Raw genomic sequence first — 25,909 nt, forward strand, 5'->3', positions numbered from 1 at the left:
GTAAGTATTTTCATTGAATGATGTCCAGCACTAAAGGCTTTTTTAATCCTGGAAAGATTCAACAAAGGAATTTGAATCCAAAATCAGACCACAAATAAAACACTTCACCTGAGTGGGGAGTGCTGGTATAGATGTGGTAGACTCTTTGTTCTCTCAACTCTTTAAATATGAACCAGATATCTTTTTAATGAAGCTCACCTTGAAATAATGGTCTTCAAGGAACAATGTCAAGGCAATGCTCTGTGGTCAATATTAAGGTTGGGCTGGCTTAGGTCACCAAAATTATTGGGCTCTTCTTTCTTAAAGTCCTGAAACAATTACACTGAGACATGCTTGTAATTCACCCCAAGCACATTCTGTAACTAACTATCTAAGTTTCCCTATACTCCTACCAACATATTGAAAGTTATTTTCTTGTAAATGGGTAATTTTTGTAAAGAAGACTTTGAATACTGTTCTGGTACTCACATATTTAAGTAATTACAGTTTAACTGAGATGCAGGAAATATAGAAATTCAATGGCTAATCTGCTCAGCACTAGCTGCAGAAGACCTGCAGATGCTAACAAGTATTCAAGTAATTCTCCAGTGTCATATCTGCCTGAAATCCTGGTTGCTTTTTATAAGAGCTAAGAATCCATAATATTCTACCAGTGTTTAACTATTGGGGATATTAGTTTATGAGGCTGAGCAAAAAACAGACTTTTTTTTATTAATTTTCACTAAACCCCTCACAAACTCAGACACTGGCGAGAGAATAAGAACGACAATGCACATGAATATTATCATGAAACATATATATTTATTACTTTCCGATTTCCTCAGCACTTGACAGTCTACTTGATAACCATTGAATTTTCATTACTTCCATTGATTTGATCAAGTCCTTTTAGTTTGGAACATAAATAAGCTGAAAAGTGGAAAGACAAAATAAAATTCCGTTTCATAAAGCATTTGTCTTCATACAGAATTCACCAGCATAATTACACCACTCTAGCTGTGATGGTATAACTCCCCATGTGGACACTTGTATTCTACAGGCATTCATACAAGATTAAAGTGTCCACAAGGCATAATTATATTACTGTTGTCTGTGTTTATATGGGGTAAATTTCCTCATATAAAGAAGACCTTTCAAAGTTGAAAAAAAGAGGTTATTTGGAAAAAAAAAAAAAAAAGAGGAAGAGGAAGAAAAAGAAAAAAAAAAAAGGAGAAAGAAATAAAGACAAAGAAAGAAAGAATGAAAGAATGAAAAGCCCTTTCATTTCTTGATGTATAAAATTTATAAGTTTTTTTTTTTTTTTTTTTCTCTTCAGTTACAATACACTACATGGGCATGCACAAAAAAGACTACAAATAGGAAAACAAAGCTTCCCTGGATGATTCACTTTGACCGACCTCCAGTCAAAGCACATTGACCCAAAATTATATCACAGTTACTCAAGGAGATTTACCAAGGTTTGAGAATTTTTAAAGATCTAAGTAATTTTCCCTTTTAATATCATGGGTACAATTGATTTGTGGCATATGTGAATATCAATTCTGCAAAGTGGCTCCTGTAAACTATACTTAAATAGTAAACTGTTTTGTGCCACTGCATAAAAATGGATCTGGGCTCTCAATGCCATAATGACAGAGGAAATGACATAATTACAGTAGATTTTCTGTTCTCTTTATAAAAGATGAGCATAATAGGTCTGACTTTTCCCTGGTCTCTTCACCTTGTAGCTATGCAGTTAGAAGGTATGACTTCCAGTACCAGAGTTAGATTAAACTTGCAAAAAAAAATCTAAACATACGCAGGTAGAGGAATTGGCAATTAAGTTATCCAAACAACCCTAATTCTTCTTAGTAAAACACTGCATAAAGGGTTAAAAATGTAGTTTGAAGAAATACGTTAAATTTAACTCCACATTCCCCTCAGGTTCTCATTATAGCAGAAAATTATGGTTTCCTGGATGACTTTATGTATTTTCTTTTTTAATATTTCATTTTATTGAAGTACATTATTTTCACTACATTTCCCAGGTTTCAATGATTCTTTTGTACTGCTAATGCACTCTAAAATATTTTAGCACAAATATTCTAATGCATTCATCTTTTTACATATTTCTTGGCATAATTTTTCTTGGATTTCTTTTCTTTATTTTTTTAATTATTAAAAAATGTTATAAATGAGCCCAAGGAAAGAACCACAAGAATAATACAGTTTTATTAATCCAAATATACATGGTGAAAGAGGCATATTGGTTTTCTGTGTCTTTGTATCATCACAATAGCATGAATGGCAAAAAAAAAAGATGAAGCTAGAATTGATTCAAAATTGATCAGTAGATCAGAGAGATGTAAAGTATATGAGAGGACTTGAGAGTTCTTATTTCTGAGTGCTGCTAGGGGTAGGCATATTTAAAAGAAGGAGAGAGACAGGCAGCAAAAAAACTGAAAGCTTCACTATCAGACACCCTGCACTCTTCAGATATTCAACATAATAGCTTTAAGTAAATAAATACATTCAAAAATGAAAAGAAAAAAAATCCCAGGGGGAACATTCATTTGCTGTATGGAAGAGCTGAGTTCAAGTCTCTTCCTCGTTGTGTGCAGGCCTTCCTCTTCCTCCTCCCAGAGGCATGGCCTCTTCGCTCGGCCAGTCTCAACGTTAGTGCCATGGATGCTGGAATATTTCATAACAGATACTGTACACCCTCTGTAAACAGGAAGATGAGCATCCTTCCCTTGAGTGACCCAGCAGTTCGGACTGGTTGCGTTCTGATATTGCAATGGCCAGCCCTGGAGTTGTCGACCTCACCTCAGTTACTGGATACATAGTCATAATTATTTACAGTGATACGGTTAATAGCTTTCTTAATTTCAGTCTGCATTTCTTCAATTCTAGCCTGTACATAAAAGTTTGATTAGTCCTACAGCGAATCGGAAGGATCTGTATCGCTAATTTCTAAGATAATTCCTAATTAAAGCAGCAAATTTCTCACAGAATCCATTGAAAATATTTTTTAGTGAAACAGTGGGTGTTCTTGTAAAATTGCTGAACATCCGTCTTACATTCAAAGAGGAAATAAGGTCAAGTAGAAGAGAATATATTTTCACATATACATCATAGGTTGTCTTTGCTTTTAGTGCAGCACAGATGCCATGGCTCAGAAGGGGAACTTGCTCCCCTATCAGCTTCCAGAGGTTTAATGAGCAAACTTTGGCAAATCTTCCCCTAGAAATTTAAAGCATGGACTTTTACAGTCTGCTGAGGTGCAAACATATACTCCTCCTGTTTAACAGGCTACTTGGTCCATGCTGTCCTGCAGAGGGGCAGACCTCTCTTTCTTGATGCAGGTGATACAGGCTACCAACAGGATGCCATTCAGCATACGTGAGCTCTGTTTCAAAGCCTCCCTGCTCAAAAATTTCCAGACGTCTCCTTGGGTCTCCTAGCTGGTCTCCTAAATACGGTCAGATCATGGTATGCAAGTCTTTGGAGCAGATTATTCCAATGCTGGAAACACCACGCAGTTGCTCGTAGCACAAGTTGGTTGTACCAATCTCTGGAGACCTATCCAAAGATCGTGAGATCAGGCCCTAAAATTTCAGAGGCAACACCACAAAACTCAGACACACAAATACACACTGAGCATCCATGCAATTAACAGAGCTGCCTCATGCGTTCCTTACAGCAGAACCCAAACTTACCCCCTGAGCTGTGAACAACACCTTCATGTTTGGTAAATAGTGGCAGCTGTGTCTGAGCTGTACATAGGAAAGAAGCTGAGAAAATAGTGTTCTGACTACAGCGGTACACACGGCTGGACATACTGTTCCTCTGCACACAGCAGATAGGAAAAAAAAAAAATCAGCAGTTAAACCTTAGCAATCTCTGTCCTAGGAATCATTTTGTTTTATGTCCTAGTAATATAGCCAAATTAACCGGACATATTAGAAGGACCGTTAAAAATGCTGTCTGATGTGTGAGTGCACCAGCAACAACACAAGCTTTAAAATCCGACAAGCCATTTTGAGAATTAAACAGAGATTGACAGTATCTCTATTTTGTAGTGCCAACTTTTTGAACACTTAGCATTTGTCACGAAACATATGATGGTGTTGGCAAGTTCCCAGTTAGCACTGGTCCCCTTTGTGAGAGCCGCTGCCCAAACAAAGAACGAGATACGGTCTCATCCTCAACGAATGTGAAGTGTGTGCTTGCTCCACCGGGGAATTATCGCTCTCCTGGACGGGATGTGGAAAGCACACAGGCTTCTGCAGCACACAGAATAAAAGCTCTTCACAGTTTTGTAGGCTGTACACATGGAGCCTTTCTATCATTTTTCAGCAACTCAAGCTTACGTTCTATCTACAGACTTGCAGTAAGATGAGATTGTCACAGTGTTTAAACCTTCAAACAATCTATGCTGCAAATCTGCCAGCCTCCTGTTCCTCAGAATGTTTCATCTCAGCTAAAAATGATCAGTTCAGAGGGATAAGAGCACTGAGGTGTGCAGCTGACTGCAATGCATTCCACCAGGCAGCCCTTATGAATTTTTTAGCTGAACTTTCTTCTGTCCTTGTTGTTCTTGCCAACCACATGCAGAACATTTTGGAGACAATAGCGATTCCCTTGGGTTTTACATGCAGAAGCACTATTCAATTCCCAACAATTAAAAAAAATAAATCCTCCTTCTCAGCTGAGTTTCATCTTATATTTTCCTTCATCTTAAATTAAAATTAATACCGAGAACTTGCACTGCACAGCTGAGAAGCTAGCAGAAATTGCCACATTCAATTAAGACAGCAGGAGCAGCAAACTAGAAATAGGATTTCATTCACTTTAATTCACTAGTTGGTTGCCATAAATACTCTTCTGTAAAACACGGAATTCTGAATGCTCCACAGACATTATTTTCCTTTCATGAAGATGTTTGTTTACTTTGGCAGTGATTCTCTTGGGAGAAACTCTAATGACTTCCACTACCAAAAAAAAAAAAATCCAAAACAAAAAAGAAACAGAAACTGCCACTAGCAAGCAAGAAAATATTAGTCTAATGTGCTGGTTAAACTCCGGGGCAAAAAGGAGCAAAAACAGAGTAAATCACTGGTTTGCATTCCTGTGAACAGAACCCATATCCTTCAAGTTCAGCAGGCAGCACAGCCCTCATGGTGTAAGTAGGGCTTTGAATAAAGAACAAATGCTGCCCATCTCCCACAAATTTTAAGACTTTTTGCCTTAAAAAAAAAATAATAAAATAAAATAAAATAAATAGGATGGGCATAGGGAAAACAAAGCCAACTATGTCAAACCTTGATGTTATATTTTCTCTCTCCTTTAATTTCATTCTGATATACAGTGATCAAACAACAGTTTCTCTCCCATATTTGTTACATGTGGATGATTAATATTTTTTTTCTTTTAAAGAAGAAAAAAAGCATTGCAAAAAATGTAAGCTACTGTGACTCAACAGACTGCTCATTGCTGGAAAAGACTTGCCCACCTCCATAATAAGAATGTATAACTATTATTTTTAGAGTTTAAAAAAATCAAGAACAGAAGAAAGAAAAAGAAAAAGAAAAAAAAAAAAAAAAAAAAAACAAACAGTAAACAAAACCCATTGATATAAGTCTTTAGACATCTTTTTGCTGTGAAATGTCAAACCCCATCATCTGTTTTTCTATATGAACAACCTGCACTCCCAGACTGCTTTTCACACTTCCATGGGAGGAAAAAGTCATTAACAAAAATCAGCTTTAAGGTTAAGAGGAAGCAGCTCTATCAGAAGTACGTTAGTCACGTATTTTCGTTACCAGTTAGAACAATGTGCTGTTCCTGGAGTGCACACACAGGCCCCTTTCAAAGCTTAAACAGGACAGCAGATCGTGCTTCCCTGCTCAGGGGTGAGCGGGAGACAGACCTGATAGCAGAGAGCCCTTGAGAACTCAGGACAGACAGAGCTACCTAAACACACAGCTTGGGGAAAGGAGCTCAGGAACAAAACAGAGAAGATGGAGAAAGGGAGAAGAAGAGGTAAAATAGTAAAGAGAAAAAAAAAATCGATATTTTAAAAATAAAAAAATAAAAGGGGGGGGGGGGGGGGATGTTCTTGTAGCTGCAAAGCCTTGGAAGAAGGGTCAAACAGCAGTAAATCACTGTAAGTGGTGAAAAGCCTGTAAGTATTGTGGGCTCTGGAAAGAAGAGCTTGTTGCATTACAAGCAACCTAAGATTCTCTGTGCTGAGCCACTCAAAAACAAAAAGGGTTTTTGAAGTTGGTACGAACTACCTGTAGCTATGTTTAATTTAACTATAACACACACACACACAAGCAGAAAAGCAGCTTTTAGTACTGGAATGAGAGCAAAGATAATTTTCATGTTAACATGTTATTTGCAGCCCATATTCAAAAACACAGCCACTGTGATCTTCCAAGTAACTAATGGGAGGGAAACAGCAGCTCCTGGCAGCACAGTTATATTCTTTTTTTACATGTTAGGCTCCTGATATTCTGGTGTTTTTGTTAACTTGCAAAAAGAGGAAACACTGAAATAACTGTGCATTTACATGAAAGTCTACATACCACAGTTAAATTTTCGTCTGTTTCATGATTGATCATATACTCTCCAAAACTGTAATGTGCTTAGTGGTATCTGATTAGGAGAAGGTATGGATTCTACCCCCAAGAACTCACATTTTTAAAAGAAGCTAAATCCGCAGACTGCTCAAAAGAAGGCAGCATGTCAGCACAATCCCTTTCGGCATTTAAAACTGCTAAAAGTTTGGAGGATTTTGTTTTTTTGTTGTTGTTGCCGTTCAAGCAGAAAAAAAAAAAAAAAAAAAAAAAAAAAAAAAAAAAAAAAAGAACAATGAGCCAAAGTTCTGTCTTGCATAATAATACCCTGCCTCTAACACTGGCCAATTGCAGGTGTTATTCTACTGGTTTTATGAAAAGGCAGGAACTTAAGCCATGCATGGTAATTTCTAGAGGAGGCAATAACCACTCAGGGGTAAAATTCAGAAGTACTGCCTTGATGATGCTTTCCACACCACCTCACTTGCAGCCAGAAGAGGTGTTTTGGAACCCTAGCAGTTTATCAGCTTTGTCTTTACACTTTGTGTTGTATAGCATTGCTCGTTCAGTTTGGCACACAGAATTTCACGCACAGGGGATGATGCAGAAGGCAGCAAGACAAAATCAGATGGTCATTGTTTGTATGGCACTGACAAACCCAGGAGGGCTGTCAGCCCCAGCTCTGCCACAGGCCTCCCAGGTGAAGCCGATGCCCGGCACATTTGTTACAACAAATACACAGGAGCAGGTTGATTAACGGCTGCAAGAAGCATAACTTAGGTATATTGGGTTTTACTGATCTGACAGCTTATTTTGCAACACCTGTTTTTTCCAATTTACATGGTACATACAGTGCTGTCACATGCAGCTTGGCACTCGCTGCTCCTGACATCCTCTGTGTAGTCAAAGCTCCTCATCTGAGATAAGTGGCTCCCCTCTAGCATCCCCAGCTCATTCAGGTCAGGGGCTCCCCTTTTCAGGCCCAGGTTTGGGGCCAATTTCCAGTGACTATCAGGGAACATGGTGTCCAGGCATCCCAGCATCCCCTAAGCTCTGGAAAAGCATGACTCACAAGAACCCTGAGTAGCAAACAGTTGAGGTAACTGAAGCAAACTTTTCACATGTTTAGCCTGTTCTTACACATTCATTTAGGCATCTGCTTTCACACGCTTTGTTTCTTTCCTACTAGCCCAATCCAAAAATGATCTCAAATCTTCCCTGCAAAGGGGCAGCTAAGAAATAAGAAAGCAAGAAGGAATCAAGTGATTATAAGGGAGAAAAAGATGAAAGCAAGAGGGTGTGAATGGCAAATGGTCAAAAATAGGGAAGTGGAGAGGGAAAACAAAGGACAAAGCCCTTGGAAAACCAAGGACAGGGCCCACCACTACTTGAAGGGAGTTGATCTAGTGGAGGAGAAGCTTGAATCTCTGGCCCTGGCATACCCCAAGAACTAAGGGCTGCCGGGATCCTGTATCAGAGGCAGAAGGGACAGGAGCCCCAAGGACTCTTGGTTTGACTCAGCACAGCCATTCTTGTTTGTACTGAGGTTAAGAACCCACACAACCAAGGAGCACCTCTGAACACCTGGGTAAGAAACAGCTTCAAAATTTTTCCTCAAAATCAACAGCGAAAGGTCAGGTTTCTCTCTCTAAAGGTACCTGCACTAGGGTAAGATGAATCATCCTTTGGTAGCACCTGTCTTTTGTTTGCAGATGAGGCAACTAATTCAGAGTGGATGCTTACTTTATACATGATTAAAAAGAGATGAGATTCCTCTCTTTAAAGTTGTTTTAATAAATGTGTATGATTGGAGTAGATAGCTACCATGGTATACATAGGCTGTCATAGAAGGTGTGAGTATTCTTGTGCGTCAGGGGAGGTTCTGGTTGGAAATTAGGAGATACTTCCTCTCAGAAAGAGCAGTCAGGCATTGGAACAGGTTGCCGAGGGAGGTGGTGGAGTCACCATCCCTGGGAGCTTTTAAGGAAAGGTTGGACCTGGTGCTTAGGGACATGGTTCAGTGGGTGACATTGGTGGTAGGGGGATGGCTAGACCAGATGATCTTGGAGGTCTTTTTCAACCTTAATGATTCTATGATCCTATGAGTTAAAAGCTCATGGACACCTCAATAACTATTCTGAGTGAAGATTTGCTAGAATTTGGGCTCAATGTAAAGGTGAGGGGACAAAAACAATAGCCGAACGAGTTCCTATGCACTTTCTAGCAATAAGTGGCTGGTTGCGGGAGAGAACAGCGCAGCGCTACTTCCACCCTGGTCAGATGCCAGCAAACGCCCCAGGTAGAGGACAGCTTCTGTTCGGGCTTGCACATAACCGAACGCCAGGCGCATGACACAGAGGCAAGCTGGATCCTACCAGTTCTACAGCTCCCCAGAGCCACGTTGGTGAGGACCGGGCCGTGCAGCAACGCGCTATTCAGAGCACAGGCAGTACTCGGCCGGCAACATTTCCTCAGCATGCCATCATCGACAGGGCCTGGGTCGGCACCCTACGCTTTGTTACGTGCAAGACAGCTGCGGAGTTAGAATGGATGCCAACGTAATGAATAATGGTGGGGCGCTAAGGGGAAACACAGCAAAGGGAAATATTTATCAACTCGTCTGCTGCACTGCCAATGTGCTTGTGTGGTAACCCTACAAGGTGGTATGGATATATGTGGATATGTAACCCAAACATACACCCCCGAACAAGCCCATGTTCAAGTCAGAGATGAGCACAGACACAGAATTTCATTTAATCTGCATTTTATTCACATAAAACAAACCCACACCAATTTAACAAATAAGGGATGTTTCCAATGGCCGAGGGTCCACTATCCCAACATAAAGCAGCCACACAGCTTCTGACGGTGTCCACTAACGGACTCCTGGAGAAGAGCCCGACAGGCCCAGCCTCGTGCCCCCAACGTTTATTTGTGCCCCGTGCCCCCCCCACCAGGCGCCCCCCGCCGCCATGACGGCCGGGCCTCGCCAGCCCCTGGGCTCGTGCCGCCGCGCCCCACCCCCTCCCCGCGCCTGCGTCAATGCAAATGAGGCTGGCAGGCGGCGGAACGAACCACCACACAACTCCCCCCGGCCCCCCCTCTCCTATTAAAATGGTAGCGCCCACCCCGCCCGCCGGCGCCCTGCGTCGTTGGGCAGCGCGAGCCTCCCCCTCCCCGCGCGATTGGGCGGGGCTGCCGGCGCTCGTGCATTATTCATGAGAGGGGCGTGGCCCCCAGCAGCCGGCTCATTACCGAGGTCGGGCGGGGCGGGGCGGGGCGCGCTGTGACGTAACTATGACGAATGTTCCGGCGTTCTTAAGGGGGTTGCGGCCGGCCGGCAGCCGGTATTGGGGGCGGGGGAGGCGGCGGCGGAGGGGGGAGCGGAGCGGGGCCCCGCTTCGTCAAGGCTGCGGCGGCGGCACGGCCGGCCTCCCTTCTGCCCCGCGCGGTGCTCGGAGCCCGGCGCTCGGTGGCCAGCCCCGGAACTGTTGTGTAGCAGCAGGAGGAGGAGGAGGAAGAAGGAGAAGGGGGGGGGGCCTGCCCCGGGGGAGGCGACCTGCCAAGGGCTCTCGGGGATGATCCAGCGGGCGGGCGCGGCTGGGAGGGGAAGGGCTGCCCTGACGGGGGTCAATAAATGAGAAGCAGGAGGGGGGGAGGGAAAAAAAAAAAAAAGGATAAAATAGGGTTATTTATTACCGAAACGTTCAGTTTTTAAAAAAACAGTACAGCGGAGGTTAGGGCGAGGGCTTTATTGTAGGGAGCGGCTGTTTTTAGGCATACGTAGTGGTCTCCGATAGTGCTCACCCCCCTCCCCGGCCCCCCTCCCAGGTTAATTAATTAATTATCTTTGTCTCCAGCCGGGCAGGGTGTCCTCGCCCCGCGGTGCCGGGGCAGTCCCCGCCGGCCCATGGGGGACCGCAGCCTGCCGCCGGCAGCGGCCCCCAGCCGCAGCCCCAGCCCGCCGTGGGGTGTAGGAGGCGCTGGCTACGCGGGGTCCTTCCCCTCCCCGGCAGCCTCCTCCTCCTCGTCTTCCTCCTCCTCCTGCCCCTTCTCACCCACCGCAACCGGTTCCTCCAGTGGCGGCGTGTCCGGTGTGCCGCCGCCCTCGCCGTTCCCGTCGGCGGCCGCCGCTGCGCATCCCCACGCCATGCAGGATGAGCTGCTCCTGGGGGTGACACAGCAGCGGCAGCAGCAGCCGGGCGGCGAGAGGCTGGGCAGCAGCCCCGCATCAGGACACCCCCCTCCCGGCCACCCCTCCTCTGACTTTAAACCCAGTCTCAGCCCCCACCAGGATTTAAACAAGCAGCAACCGCAGCAGCAGCCGCCGCCTCCTCAGCTGAGCCAGAAGAGGAAAGAGTTTAAGCAGCAGCAGCAGCCGCCGCCGCTCAGCAGCCCAGCCCAGCTCGGCAGCAGCCACCCCCTGAATAACCACCACCCCCCAGACTATCATCACCACCCCCCGCAGCAGCAGCAGCAGTTCAGCCACCCCACTGACAAGTACCAGCAGCAGGAGCACAGGCAACAGCAGCAGCAGCAGCTCCAGCTCCTCGGCGGTCACCCCCCGGAGCCGCCGCCGCCCGGGGACTACCCTCGCCACCGGCCCCTCAGCCCGGCCGAGCACCGGGGGGGCTCCGAGCGGCTCGCCCCTTCCTGCCCGCCGGCACCGGTGGCCGCCGACCCCAATGTGGGGGTGGCCGCCGCCTCCTCCTGCCTGAATCCGCCGCCGCCGTCTCCTCCTCGCCTGCAGGCGAAAGCCAAGCCGCCCCCCATGGAGTCCCCCCCGAACAGCCACTTGCTGGGCAGCCCCGGGAACCTCCTGCCCGGCGGGCTGGGCTCTGGCTTCAGCAGCCTGCAGAGCCCGGAGATCCCCAGCCCCCATCACCAGAGCGGGGGCGGCTCCTCCTCGGCGGCTTCCCCTCCTCCTCCGCCGCTGCCCGGCTTCGGCACCCCCTGGTCGGTGCAGACCTCGTCGCCGCCTCCGCAGCAAACGCAGCAGCCTCCGGCGTCCAGCGGCGGCGGCGGGCAGATCAGCGCCATGCCGCCGCCGAGCCCGGAGTCCGAGACCAGCTTCTACCCGGGGATCCCGTCATCGATCAACCCCGCTTTCTTCCAGAGCTTCTCGCCGGTATCTCCTCACAACCCGTGCGCCGGGCCCTTCAGCAGCCCCTTCTCGGCCGCCGCCCCCCCGCCGCCGCCGCAGATGAATTTACCTCAGCAGCAGCAGCAGCAGCAACAGCAGCAGCAGCAGAACCGGAGATCCCCTGTGAGCCCCCAGCTCCAGCACCAACACCAGGCGGCGGCCGCCGCCGCCGCCTTCCTGCAGCAGAGAAACTCCTACAACCACCACCAGGTACCGGGGGCGGCGGCGGGGAGCCCGGCTGCGAGCGGGGGGCGCCCGGGGACGGGCAGGGAGGCGAGGGGTGGCCGCGGCAGGTGGAGGGGCTGGGGCTGACGGCCCCTCCTCGGCTCCCGCGGACCCCGTTTCGCTTTGGGGACGGGAGGCGAGGTGCTTTTCATGTCTTTCCTCGGGGCTCCTCGTCGCCTCGCCCTTGTCAAATGGAGCCCGTGCTGCTCCCCGACCTTCTACAGCCCCTCGCGGCTCGTGGGGAGCTGTCACGCCCCGGCTGACACCTCCGGGCTTTTGCCCGAAATCGCCCGGATTTGTATCCAAACGCAATACAGTGTTTCAGGTTGCTGCGGTTCCGCCGCAGATTTTCCAGCAGCGCCCTAACAGAACCCAACAGCGTTAAAATGGAAGTTGAGGGCGAAGTAGGGGTGCTGAGGGGCGGGAGGGCAGCCGACGGGTGCCGGTGCCCGCCAGCGCACCACAGCCGCCTCTCGCGCTCACCCACTCATGAAAGGCCTAGGTTAGACAGGCCTCATCTTCATTTTTCCTTAATTTGGGCATTGCCTCCTGTCAGTTTTAGGCGGTGGAGACGGCCATTTATTTTGATAATTTCAGAACTGGAATCTCCTTTCACACCTGCCCCTTCGAGGTCTGACTCAGAGGCGTCGTGACAGGGAGCTGGGTGTCGTAGCGCCAATGCCCTCCTCAGAGAAATTCCAAAGCCATTCTCTAACGCTGAGGTGGACACGGATTTTCTCTCTGTTACAAGTTGTAGGTAAACACGAGCGGTGCCCGTGACAGTATAACTAGCAATATTAGAGGCTTGTTAACGTTTGGCATTATCTCTGAAGGTTTGTTTCACAATACGGGGCTGGCCTCTCCCAAAATTCCAACCAAAGTATTCAAGTTTTACAACATAATTATCTGTAATTATATAGAATGGGATGTTTGCCTGATTACTTGACCAAAAAATGTCTTTAGTGTTTTTTTGTTTGTTTTCTCGGGGGAGAGGGCGTTATAATGCCTTCTTTCTGTTTTATCTACTGCATAACGTATCAACATGGTTTAAATTTTTGAGCTACAGAAATTACCAGCTGAGGGCTGCTTGCAGCTAAGCTTTGAGATAAAAGTACTGAATTCAGAATATCCTCCCCTCACACGCACCCCACTTGTATGCTTGAGAAAAGGCCTTTCCAGGAACAGTCAGGTTTTAGAGCACTGAAGATAAATGTTGTTCTTTGCTGTCAGTCAGGCTCAGTGGGTCCACCTCTTGGTAGTACGGACAACCGCTGTAGGTCAGGTTTTAGCACAAGTTGTGCCTCAGGAATAAAAACTTGTCACCTTGCGAGGTCTATGCTCTAAAGGCAGTCTACATTGTGATATTGAGGAGCGTAGTCATAGTGTGCCTGTTAGATACAGAAATAATTTATACTGCTTCTAAATAGGGAAACTAATCTTAAAAAAAAAAAATAAAAGAGTAGGCTGCAGAATTCCAGAGATAGTCCTGTGCATTACTCCAGAAATACTTGAGCCGTGGTTTCAGAATAATGCATTTTAATGTGGAAATGTTAAGATAGCTTCTTCAAACAGATTCTCTTCTCTGCTCTTATATGGTAATACTTAGTGATACTGAGCGATACTGGGGGAAAAAAATTCAATCTGCCATCTGAATTTTAATTTTTAAATACCTACTCACCAATCTCTTTTTAATAATGATAATTTAAAAATGACCTTCTTGAATTTTTTGTTATTTTTCCAGAGATCTTGCTATGTGATACGAAATAATGTATCAGGTTAAGGCCTGAGCCTTTCTGTAACATGATTTTTAACCCTAGGACTGTTCTACTCTGGACTTTTAAAGAATCCTACCGGTTACTGAAAGGATAACAATCTGAACTGGTTACCCAAGGACTGTGGGAGGAGAGTGGGAATTACAATTTTTCTATGACTCTATATTAGATTTTCTTTTTTTGCCTTGGTAATGAATTTATACAATATCAGGAAAGAGGAGATTATAGAAATCTTCTGAGCATTGGTGGATTGGTGTTTTTTTGGTGTTTCTTTTTTTTTTTTTTTTTTCCGTTAAGTATGAAAGCATTTCAAGTATTTTTCAAAATAATATAAATGAATCTTTCTTTTTAGCCTCTTCTGAAACAGTCGCCCTGGAGCAATCAAAGTAGTGGCTGGAGCACAGGAAATATATCCTGGGGAGGAATGCATGGCAGAGACCATCGTAGAACTGGAAACATGGGAATTCCAGGAACTATGAACCAGATCTCTCCTTTGAAGAAGCCCTTTTCTGGTAATGTCATAGCTCCTCCTAAATTTACTCGCTCCACTCCATCACTGACACCAAAATCGTGGATTGAAGATAATGTTTTCCGAACTGACAACAACAGTAATACTCTCCTTCCCTTGCAGGTAAGGATGGTATGTAAATGGTGCATTCATAGTCTTGTGTAGCATTTTGCCTTTGTTCGCTCTAAGGAGAATTAAACAGTGGTTACTGTCCCAATACTTGGTTTGAAAATTGTATAATTGTATATAATTTTTATTATTTAATTGCAACTAACCCCAGCATTTTCATTATATTCAGCAATATGATTCTTACAGTTAATGAAGAATATTGACTGTCGAGAAAGATAGAGATGTAGCCATTGGCAGAGGAGCAAAAATGTTTAATCTAGCAAGTATTTTCTGCCTATCATAACGCTCATATTCTCATAAATCCCTTTTAAAACTAAGCATTTGTTTTGTTTGCTTATCCTTGTATACGGATTTTCTTACAAACTCTTGTAGATGGCTCTCAGACTCTCGTAGATGGCTCTGAATCTTTGTCACATTAGTCTTTTATTGATACTCTAGTCTGACACTTGCATATTAGTGAGAATTTATTTTTTTCTCCACATTCTACCAACTTTTATATTTTGGCCGGAAGTGTTAAACAGCAGGATGTGCCTTGGTACTAAGAATCTGGGCTCATCGCTTGAATTTTGCTAGTGACTTTTTATGTGATGTTAGGTAAGTCACAAAGCTCTGATATCATCCGTTATTTATTGGTAAAATGTTATTTTTCCCATACCTGCCTGTGTTCATTTAGCCTTAACACAATTTTCGGCTACCAAGCCATATTTTGAATCCCAGTCTCAGTTGCCATTCTAACAATTTATAGTTTTTGCACTTTTTTTCTGTTAAAGTTACCTAGAAGAGCTTGGGCAACTTATTTTGAAACACACCTTTTCTAAAATAGCAGTTTAGTCCATGAAATCTGCATATTCTTTATTTTTGTTCATACCTGTGTCGGCTTGAGTCAGTCTCACACTCAGCTATCGTATTCCAGCAAAAGTGTTTTTTAATAATATGGAAGGAAAATAATCAGGATGTTTCTTTATCTCCACATATGGCTATTACAATTGTTTTGATGGGTTTCCACACAGAATAACCCAGACTTTGATTTGTCATCGTTGTAACTATTTGAGCTTGTATAGATGTATTTGCATCAATTAGCAAGCTAATCCTAGTGTGGCTGTAACAGCAGCAAAGGGATGCTCTTTGGGACCTGATTTCCCACAAGGGTTTTTTTTTGTTTGGTTGTTTTTTTTTTTTTTAACTATCTTGCTGGTGGAGTTCTATTTATTTGGCGTGAGTTGCCATGTCCTGGCTCTGTCTGAGTGAGCTCTGATATTTGCAATATTCATGAGGCTAATGGTGTTTTTTGGCCATACTCAAGTTGTGCTGCCAAGCGTATTCATCGGACCTGAAAACTTGAGAGGATTTGCCTATCCTGTGAAAACCTGTTTCATTAGGTAGCCTTGCTCATTGGAACGTCTTAGTTGAATCATTTTTACATGGGTAGAAAGATGGAAAAAATGATGCCGTTCTTCACATATTCAATCTGATCCATTCAGGGAAAGGGATTACAGATCAGTAATGCTTTGCAGTAGAGGGCTTCAAGAAGAGTTGAAAGTAAACACTGAAATGTCTTGTGATGATGTTAGCCTCAGAAACTGGGTTAAAAATATTAATGCCATCATATGTTGAAACTTCAGTGACGTACACGCTGGAAGTCATGCAGCTAAGAAGTCGTGAATATGTTTACTTACACGCTTTACAAGGCGGTATGACTAGTGCTTCAAACTTTAAGAAGCTTCTGCTGTGGTCATCTGATACAGATGAACTAATTTTTATGTCTAAACAAAAGTCTCGTGCATTCCAACTATAATCTAAAACACCCCTGTGTACTAGGGTAGGAGAAAATACTTTAAATTCATCTCTAGAAACATTAATTTAATTTACTGGATTTGCATGTCAGGTTTTTCTGAAGAGTCTCACGGAGAGATGGTGGGCACACATCATTGTTCTTGGTCTCATCTGTGAACACCAGAGCCACAGATTAAATCAACCTGCTTGTCTAGCTGTATTTGTTGTAGGTCTATAATTCTTAAATCTATCTTACATTTACAAAGTCATAATTGTAGAAATCAGTAAAAATACTCCTATTTGAAGGCTTGCAGCGTTACCCACTGCTATTGTGGAAACACTAGATGTTTCCATAAATTATTTTGCTACACTGAACTTGTGTTATTTTTTTCTTCAGTTATGCTATTGTTATGGTTGAGTCCTTGGAATGACTGCTAAATTTTAGAAGTCATAATGAAAACTTAAATAGAGTTTAGAGCTCGTGGTGCTTTTCATCAGGACTCGTGCTGGCAATTGCGATGCTGTCAAACACCCACCCTGTTAATTTGTACTGTGCTTGTCTCAGGCCATAAAAGGCTGAGGTATTTAGATTGAAGATCCTTAAAGATACAGTAGCTATTTCAGAAGACATTCAAATATTCATTAAATTTGTGCCATTTAGAAGGTCTTATAGGAGAGTGTTTGTGGGTATGTAAAAGTTCCCCGTTTCTTTCAAGCTTTCAAAGAGGGACTGCGTCTTTGCATGCCTGTTGAACACACAACTGCATCAATTGCAGTTCTGCAGAATGCTTTTCCACATGACCACACACCTTTGTTTTAACTGCAGTCATCAGTTCGCATGGCAGGGTTCACAGCACCTCTCCTCCAAACTTCAGCTGGCTATTTTAAAGCTTTTTAGCTAGCTCAGGCTTAGCAGCTGAAGACTTCAAAAAGCTGGTGTTCTCACTGACCTTCTGCAGATCATTAGTGTTCTGCTAAGCATCCTTGAAAATGTTCTGGTTTTGAGAAGTTTGAACGGCATTCAGTGTCAGCTGCCCATCCAGTTGCTGTGGAACAAGTACCTGATGCAAAAGAAAGAAGCTACAGAGGAATCATATACAAATTTAAAAACTTTCCACTTTGGGATTTCTTTGTTCTCTGGTGCTTGCATAGATGCATGGGCCCCATCATAGAATTGACATTAATTCTGTTGAAAATAATGTTTCTTGGTATTAACCTAATATACCAGTGACAATAAATACAAGTTATTGTTACTGATAATCGAGAAACTAATCTCGTATATTACTTAAAGGGATGAAAGCAGATTTTCTGTGCTTCATAGCTAAAACTGAAACATATGGCCACTGTGAACGCAACTTCATGTGGGATAGTAGTGACAGCAAAGCTGCTTTTGCTTATATCAGTTATGAAGGACATCTCTTGGGAATTTTCCAAAATTGAAGAGTTTTTCCTGTTTTTACATATAATAATAAAAGCAGTTAAAACATCATGGCAACTCTGATTTAAACGTGAACAAGTTAAGCCAATAGTCAAGTTTTGCATATGTGACTAACTGTAAGATGTTCGCCCCACCCTGAAGATTTTTAAGATAAGATAAACTACATTGATTACAGCTCTTAATGTAAGATAAAATGATGCCTAAAAGCTTTAGCTCTGCCACACTGTACCATTATAGGTACTTCTTGTAGGGAAGGGGTTATTGCTGCGTGCTGGAATCATGACGGTACAATTAGAAATCATGTCAGGTATTGTGTAAATCTGTGTTTACACTATCTAACTTAAGCATTTTAATTCAGTAGCCTCTTTCTCCTTAAAGAGAATCTAGGTTCCATATTTAGATAATCTAATTCTCTAGAAGAACATACCTGTCACCACTGACCGTGTACAGCCCCTGAGATTCCAGTTCAGGCACTTATATTACGTGTCAAGAAATCAGGCAATATTCTTTTATACTCCCTGTTCTACAGTACCAATAAATAAATAAATAAAATTGAGCATAGGTTGCAAAGCTAAAAATATTTTTGTAATCCCTGATACCATTTTTCCCCCAAAATGTGCTTCAGGCACTTCCATGCCCAAAACAAGCACGGAAGTCAGTTTTCTATATTTTTTTCATTTATATTCCTTGAATGAGGAAAATAATAAACCATTTAAAAAATATAATTATCTGCTAATCCTATTTTGATTGCAAGCTTAATGTTTCTCAGTATTGTGCAAATAAGCTTATAAAAAGCTACTATCACAGTTTAATAATATACATCAGTGTTTAAGTATTTTCATTCCAATATAAACACAGCATTATAATAAAATGAATATGAATTTAGGTCCTGTGTTTCTTTTGAATTCAGGAAATACATAGCATGTCCGGGTGTTTTTCACCTTGATTTGTCCTTCCTGTTCGTTCAAACAAACAGTACGGGCAATGTTCGTGGTCCTGAACGCTGAGCCTTATTATTCTACATTTGAGCACAGCTCTCTGGCTGGGTGTTCATATGGCAAGGTACCTACAGTACATACTCTCAGAAGTGCAGATTTTTCCCTTTTCTATTTATTTTTAAAATTTACCCAAGAAAACAAAATACTTACAAAGCAAAATGAATTTTAAAATTGTACTTCACAGCAGGTGTCAGTTTGAGGTATTTAATTTAAGCTGCTGTCACATTGCTTCTGTCTTACAATCACCTCCACACAGATTTTCAGATCCTCAGTGGGACAGTTTGAGACTGTTTAATAAATGTTCGTGTCTTAAATGACTACTCCAGATTATACACATATGAGCCAGTTCTAGATTAAGAGTAAGTTGCTGAAGTTACGTTCTCAATGCCATATTTAGACTCTTAAATACTGGCCTGATTATTCAGAAGTGCCAAGTGTCCTGCTGCTCTGGTTAAATATGGAAGGCCTTGGGAGTATGTACCTACAGAGTTCTTGCTCTTCAGATTAGTGTAGTTGTCCAAACACTGATTTGTAAGTCAGCATTACCTTATATAGGTAATAGGTTATAAGTATTACCTTATTTTACTGGGGTAATACCTATAAGAAAACAGTGTCTTCAGGATTTCTGATGCAATAGATTGGCTAACTGGGACTGATGAAAGATGATTAAAAGTTACACATAAGAGCAGATTTTTGTGTTTTGCGGACCATATTGAGGTTATCCCTAACTGGAGAGAACAGTCTACTGACTGACTTAACTTTAAGATCAAGACTTTTGGAAAAACAGTATTGGCAGCTGCATAGATAAGCAAAGGAATAAATTAGCTGAAAGTTTTGGGGGCTTAACATACATATATGTTTTTAAAACTTTTTCTGAACTAGGAATTCTCACCCCTTAAAATTTCTTTCAGTTCTACAGTATTAATGCAAGTCAAAATCAGAGCTAGGAAAATCACACACATATATGTATATATAAATACATATATATTTAGCAGCTCTAATATTATACCAGTGATGTATATGCTAAGTAGTGTATCTAACCTCATTCTCTGTGCCAAAGCACGTTTGTTCTCTAAAATTAAAATGAATACGTTCTCACTAAAGACTTGTCCAAAAGTACTTTTACTTTATGGTCTGATGTATTTGCATTTCAGTAATCAGGACTGTATAGATATTTACAGATTTTTTTTTTATTTTTTTTTTGGGGGGGGGGAAGTTTCAGTAATTCTGGATGACAACTTCCCCTTCAAATGTCTAATTTATTGTTCTTTGTTATTTTGTCCAAGTTATTCATACGCAAACCTCCTAGACTTGCCTCATAAGTCAGTCTTGCCAAGCCTTTAATCATCTCCATAATGTGTCTGGTTTGCTGCCAGTTCATGAAAGTATGTTCTTGAGCTGAAGTATTCCTGTATGGATGCAGTAAATGCTGTTGAGTTTTTTTCATTTTTAAATACATATGTAGCTGAGAAGTAGGTGTGTCTTTGCCACAGGAGCTGTTCTTGGTGCATTTTCGGCTCAATTTAGCTGGCTTACATTGCTAATTTTGTAATTTTAACTTTAAAGCACTTTTTGTTGTCAGGTTGACTGTTCTCAGATGTCTACAAGACACAGCTCATCATTACCACTAATGACACTGTAAAGTAACCAACCTATTTAAAGTGTCTACTTTAAGGCTTTATCCTTCATTTTTTATAGAGCTAAAATTGTAGTAAGTCATATGTTTTAAGTTTCTATCTATGATAGTTGCAGTTTCAACAAGAGGCTTGTGATTACAGTATATCTTCACTTAAAAGAGAATGACTTGAAGCTTAGATGTTGGCGAGGATGATAGTTTAGAATATCTATTGTACCTAATTTTAAGGTTATTACTACTAACGTTAACACTGAACACCTTGGGTACTTTTTAAATCTGCGAATGCTTTATTATGAAATCATCTGTCATGTTCTAGTCTTAGATCTCATTTTTTATTTAGGTCAGCTTTAAGGCCCAAAAAAAAAAAATAAAATTGTTAAAATTTTCATTTGGGAAGCGATAACTTTTTTTTTTTTTTTTTTTTCAAGCGAGCTTTTAAAAATTTATGTTGATCAGCAAGGTCAAAGTTAGAGCCCCTTTTGCAGCCAGCCAAGACCATATTCTAAAGTGACTAGAAGCTTTATGGCTTACAAGTTGTTTTTAACCCCCATCAGACAGTGTTACGTTTCTTCAGAATGTGAAAGGACGTGTCAGGGAACATATTGTAAATATACTTGGGTTTTCTGAATTCAATGTATATGTTAGAATTATTTCTTTTTTTTAATCTTGTCTTACAGATCAGTTCTTTAATGCACATGCCTAAAATTCAAAGGTGTTTAGCTGCTTAACTATGAACATCTATTTTAGAGTTTGTGGTAAAGAATAGGAGAATTGTATTTAATATTTAATAATAGTTTCTGACCATGAATGTATTTGCTTTTTGTCTGACGATATAAAAGCTTAGAGAGGTGACTGCGCTGAGTTTCTGCAATTGCTCAGACAGAATAGTCTTTGCGTAAATTGTGTGGATATATTTAGAAGTCCTAAATACATTGTGCCAAACTAAATTTATCCAACAATTTAGTGTTGAAAGTGGCTCTTCAGAGAAAGCTGCCATCCTGCCATTCGTTCCACATTTAGATATATGGGGGGGGGGAAATACATCTGAAATGTGTTTTTGTGTGACATTGTCAAAAAGCCCTAGCACTAACTGCATCCTCTAGATAGGATACTTCATGCTTCTACTGTATTGTCTATTTTTGTAAAAATTCAGAAATAAGAACTGCTTTTCTGGGAACTGGCTTACATAGTCCTAACTTCTGAGGTGACAATTTATATCAGCACTGCGTATCACTGTGGACAGTTGCACCAAAAACATTGTTTTCAGTTCTTCCCTGAAGGAATGCAGATGCAATTACAGCACTGGGAAGGTAGGTCAACCAAGATGCAAATAGTTCTCCAGTTAAAAAGAGATGAAAAGCTAGCGTGAGCATATGGAGTGCTTGGGAGAAGTTAACTTTACCAGCCCTGGGAAAAACTCATGTTATGTTGTGACATTCCACTGAGGCATGGACCCTCTGACACGGCCACAGTTTGTTTGCTTCTTAGTACGTGACTGATGAGCCACGGAGGTGAGGGAAATGTGAAATATTTTACAGGAATTCATCCTTGGCAAAAGGATTTTTAAGGAGTTAGGATGGTTTAAAAAATTGACATACGCACTTATGTATCAGAGCCTTCATATTAGTGATAATCTGTACTTTCCTTATTTCAATGTGATTGATAAGCAGTTATTTTTAAAAACAACCTGGAAAAACCTTTAAAACAATATGGAAGTAGTTCTGCTTCCAAGTGCATGGAAAGCTCTGTAAAGCCATCATGTTTGGTGGGGATACTTCCCATGCTTGTCGCAGAGATGCTGGAAAACCATGGTGCAGGTTCCCTGCTGGAGCTGAATGTGCTCGAACAGTGTTGTCCCCTTGCAAAGCGCTGTGGATGTTTTTCTGCAGCGGAACTTTCTAGAAACCTTTGTGGATGTGACCTACATTATTGACATACTTAAATTCTGCTTTGAATTGAAAGCTTCATATTTGCATACGTTATACTCGTGCTCTTTAAAAACATGATTTATGTATTTGGGGAACATAAAGCAGCATTTTAGTATTATGAAGCCTAGTTGCACAAAAGTGTAAAATGAACCTTTTACTCAAAAAACCTCTCTCTCCTCTTGAGGTAATTACATTTCAGAAAGCATTACAGTACAGTACATAGTTCATCAGTGTGAGTTGGAACTGATCTTACAAGTTTGAAGCACTGATTACCTCCGTGTTACCCAAGCACACAAGTGGATAGTGTCATGTGGATTGGGAGACAGCAGAGTATAGCTCCTGTATTGAAATTCTAAATTCACAACCTTATTATATTGTACAGGGTATGTCTAATTTGTTTTCACTGCCGGAAATAAAGTAATGCACTTCAAAGAAACAAAACTATTTTATTAGCTTCATAGAAATGAACTGTCTAAAGTGTCAAGGATAGGGAAAGCTTATTGCTGCTTCCAGCAGCACACGACCTTTCAGTTTGGTAATACAGAACTTGCAAAATGGAGTGGTGCAAGGGCGAAGTTACATCAACCATGTCAGCCAGTGCAGCAGTTTCCAAAGGAGTCACAAACGCGTTATGTTTTACTTCTCCATTTCCCCATAAGATCTGTGATCGAGTGAGCCACTGTTAGGGATTAACAGTGATGGAGCCCTTTCTTAAAAGCTTCTGCTCTCCAGAGCAAGGTTAAAGTATGTTAACAGCTCCTGACAGACTCACAGCATGGCTGAGGCTGGCAGGAACCCATCTGCTCCAACCCAGGCTCCAGCAGGGCTGCCTGAAGCAGCCTGCCCAGGACCACATCCAAGCAGCTTTTGAAGATCTCCAAGGAGACCCCACAGCCTCTCTGGGCAACCTGTGCCACTGCTCCATCACCTACACAGCACAGAAGTGCTGCCTGATGCTCAGAGCCTCCAGTGTTCCTGTTTGTGCTACATGTCCTGGCACTGGGCACCCCCAGATGGTCATTTATTTCAATGTTAAAGGAGCAATGATTAAAAAATAAATAAGAAAATCTTCCCTAGTGAGCCCGCAATGATCACATGTCACACGTAGAGTTTCGTCCATTTTTTACTACTACCTGCTCTTTTACCCCATTGGCTACAAAGGTGGCACAATCTGGTTTCTGTTCACTCAGCACGGGGTTTTGCAAGAGTGCTTACTACCTACCAAATGGGTTTTCAAGTCAGCTGAATTGAAGACTTCATTAAAAATTCTGATGAGATCCCTTCTCATGCATCTGCTGGGGGACAGTGGGGAACAGATGCAGCATTGTCACAGCTCACACCTTCTATAGAAAGCAAGTTTGCTAGGGTAAGCAGCTTCTTTTCATAGGTGCTGTTGAGAAATCAACCTGCAAGGGCATGGAAGCTGATGAGTCACTTCGGTTTCATTCTTCTGCTGCTTAGGACAGCCAGAGAACTGAATGAGAGCTAAGCAGTCCCCAAGTGAGGTTGGTGGGATCTCAAGCACTACTGGAGATTTGTTGGCACTCAAGCCACACCACCTCACACAGTCAGTGGCACTTAGTCTGGGACGTGGCAGGAAATGAGAGAAACCTAGTTGTGTTTTTTTTTTTTAACTTTTCATTGAAATTATTTAAAGGTTTCCAAAAAATCATCGAATGAACATGGCAGACTGCTTATCCCATGAAAACTCTTACGAGTTGCAGGAGGGAGAGAGCTTAAAAAAATGGCTTCTCCCTCTTTATCCCAGCATTGTGTCACATTGACTAAACTTTCTAAGAAGGAGGAGGAAAGTCAAACATTAGTTTCATCATGGCTTATTTTGCAGAGCTGTTCACAAGTCATGGTTTCTGACTCATAGAAAACACCTCTTTCAAAGCTTGCTTTTTCGTAACCCAAGCATGAGGAGTACCTGCTTGCTGTAGGATGTAGTTGGAAATTAATCTCTGTTCTGCTGGACTGGCATGGGAGGTGTGGGTCAGAAAACTGCTGTCCCATTATGTATGTACTGGCTGCAGCTTTAATGAATTTTAATGGTTGTGGGATGGGTGTGGTGTATTTCATCCTACTCTACTGAGTTACTACAGTGCAACCAGAGAGGAGATGATAGTAAAATCCTGTAATCGTGCCTTTAGTGTGATACAGTCCAGCCAGAAAGCCTTGCAAGTAGAGGAGATTAAGGTTCTACACAAACTATTTTCAGTCTCTGAAGGTATTCCAGAAAGGCCAAAGAAGTTTCGAGTAATCTTTTTTTTTTTTTTCCTGTCCGTACAACTTGGGTGCATTAGAAAACTCAGGAGAAAATGTCTTAAGCATAAAATTGGTGAAAAATATATGATTTATTACAATAACTTCTATTATCTTCAGTGAAAATATTTGTAAGGCATTATGGTAACTTTTTATTAATCTCAGTACTTATAAAAATGCTCTATGTAAGGTTGATAATATGTTAGTAAGCTTCGTGACATTTTCTTTCACAGCTTAACTTTAATTTTGCAACCTTTAACCATTTAGTGTTGACCATTTGTAACTCAAGTCTTTATGCAAACGGTTTCAGATTAATGACCCAGAAACCAGGGAGTGCAGTCTCAGCAGGGGACTGAGTGCCTAGGCGAGATACTTAGCAAAGCACCAAGAAAATGCTTTCTTTCATATGAGGTGACTGTTCTTCTCTTCCTGTAGTTCCCCAGCCTACTCACTATTTAACTTCTGCATGCGATTAAATTGGAGGAGACTAATGGCTGGAGGAGCTCATTAAACAACCGAATGTTGAGCTCTGCTGTGGGTCTTTGGAACTGATTCGAGCAGATCCTCTGAAGGAAAAAGGCTATTATAGAGATATATAGAATATACATAAACATCTGCATATACAGAAGAGTTCTTTGTAGTGCAGTTTTACATTTGGATGCTATTAAACTTACTGTTAATAAATTAAAATATCTTAAGCTCTTGTATTACTGTCCATCTCAGTATCTGAGTGTGCAGCCTTTAGGTGCCTATGTCTTCCTATCAAGTTTCCTGTTAAAAAGTACAGAATTTGTATTCCAATACTAAGGATTTTGTTCTCTTTTAGGATCGAAATAGAATGTATGACAGTCTGAATATGCACTCTTTGGAAAACTCCCTTATTGACATTATGAGAGCAGAGCATGATCCACTTAAAGGTATGTTATTATGCTAAATAAAGAAAAAAGGGTCATCCATTTTGCATATTTGAATTAACACTGATTGCTAATTTAGATTCTAGGTTCATATTAAAATAGCAAATGAATTATTAACTCATACAAAAGGTCAATCTCGATCTGTATTTTGCTGAAAACATTGGTTTACAATTGATTAAAACTTAACTTAAACTTAAGCATCAGTATCTTCACAGGTATTTCTTCCTCTCCCTAAGAAATTCATAGTTAGATTCATTTGTAATTGACTTTTCTGCTGCAGGAAGTTCTACCTCAGTTTGTAAAGACACACTGATGTGTCGAAGCTAGCCAAGAGAAGGTGGGAGTGGAATCAAAACACTTTTTTTAAATCCCTTTCTTTGCAGTGGAAGTTGAAAAGAAAATTAAGTCCACTGATAAAGTCAATTTTTGTCCTTTTTTGAAAGCCCATGGAGGATAACTGTGTGTAGTCGTCCATTTTCTGTTAGTCTGAAGAAGCCCAGAAGTACACTTGGCTTTAGCAGTCAGGTTCCTCTTACCCTTCTGGGCTCTGCTGAAATAGCAAATATTTGTGGACTTTGGTTTTAATTCCTCTATTCACTGTGCAGTAAGTCATTCTT

At 42.0% G+C, this 25,909-nt stretch overlaps 1 protein-coding gene across 3 annotated transcripts in view; it reads left to right on the forward strand.

Moving 5' to 3' along the window:
• Positions 1 to 10,063: 10,063 nt before the first annotated feature.
• CPEB2 (cytoplasmic polyadenylation element binding protein 2) overlaps positions 10,064 to 25,909 on the forward strand; it is a 54,118-nt gene continuing 38,272 nt past the window's right edge. Inside the window, exons 1-3 of one of the 3 annotated variants that reach the window (XM_084518842.1) lie at positions 10,064 to 11,916; positions 14,056 to 14,334; positions 25,205 to 25,295. In XM_084518842.1, the coding sequence (XP_084374968.1) occupies positions 10,474 to 11,916; positions 14,056 to 14,334; positions 25,205 to 25,295 (1,813 nt within the window). In that variant the 5' untranslated portion in view covers positions 10,064 to 10,473. Of the gene's footprint in view, positions 11,917 to 14,055; positions 14,335 to 14,851; positions 14,935 to 25,204; positions 25,296 to 25,909 lie in introns of those variants that run through there. The other 2 variants (XM_084518843.1, XM_084518844.1) reach the window with 2 other exon arrangements.

Source organism: Aythya ferina (genome assembly GCF_964211825.1).
Source record: "Aythya ferina genome assembly, chromosome: 4".
NCBI lineage: Eukaryota > Metazoa > Chordata > Aves > Anseriformes > Anatidae > Aythya > Aythya ferina.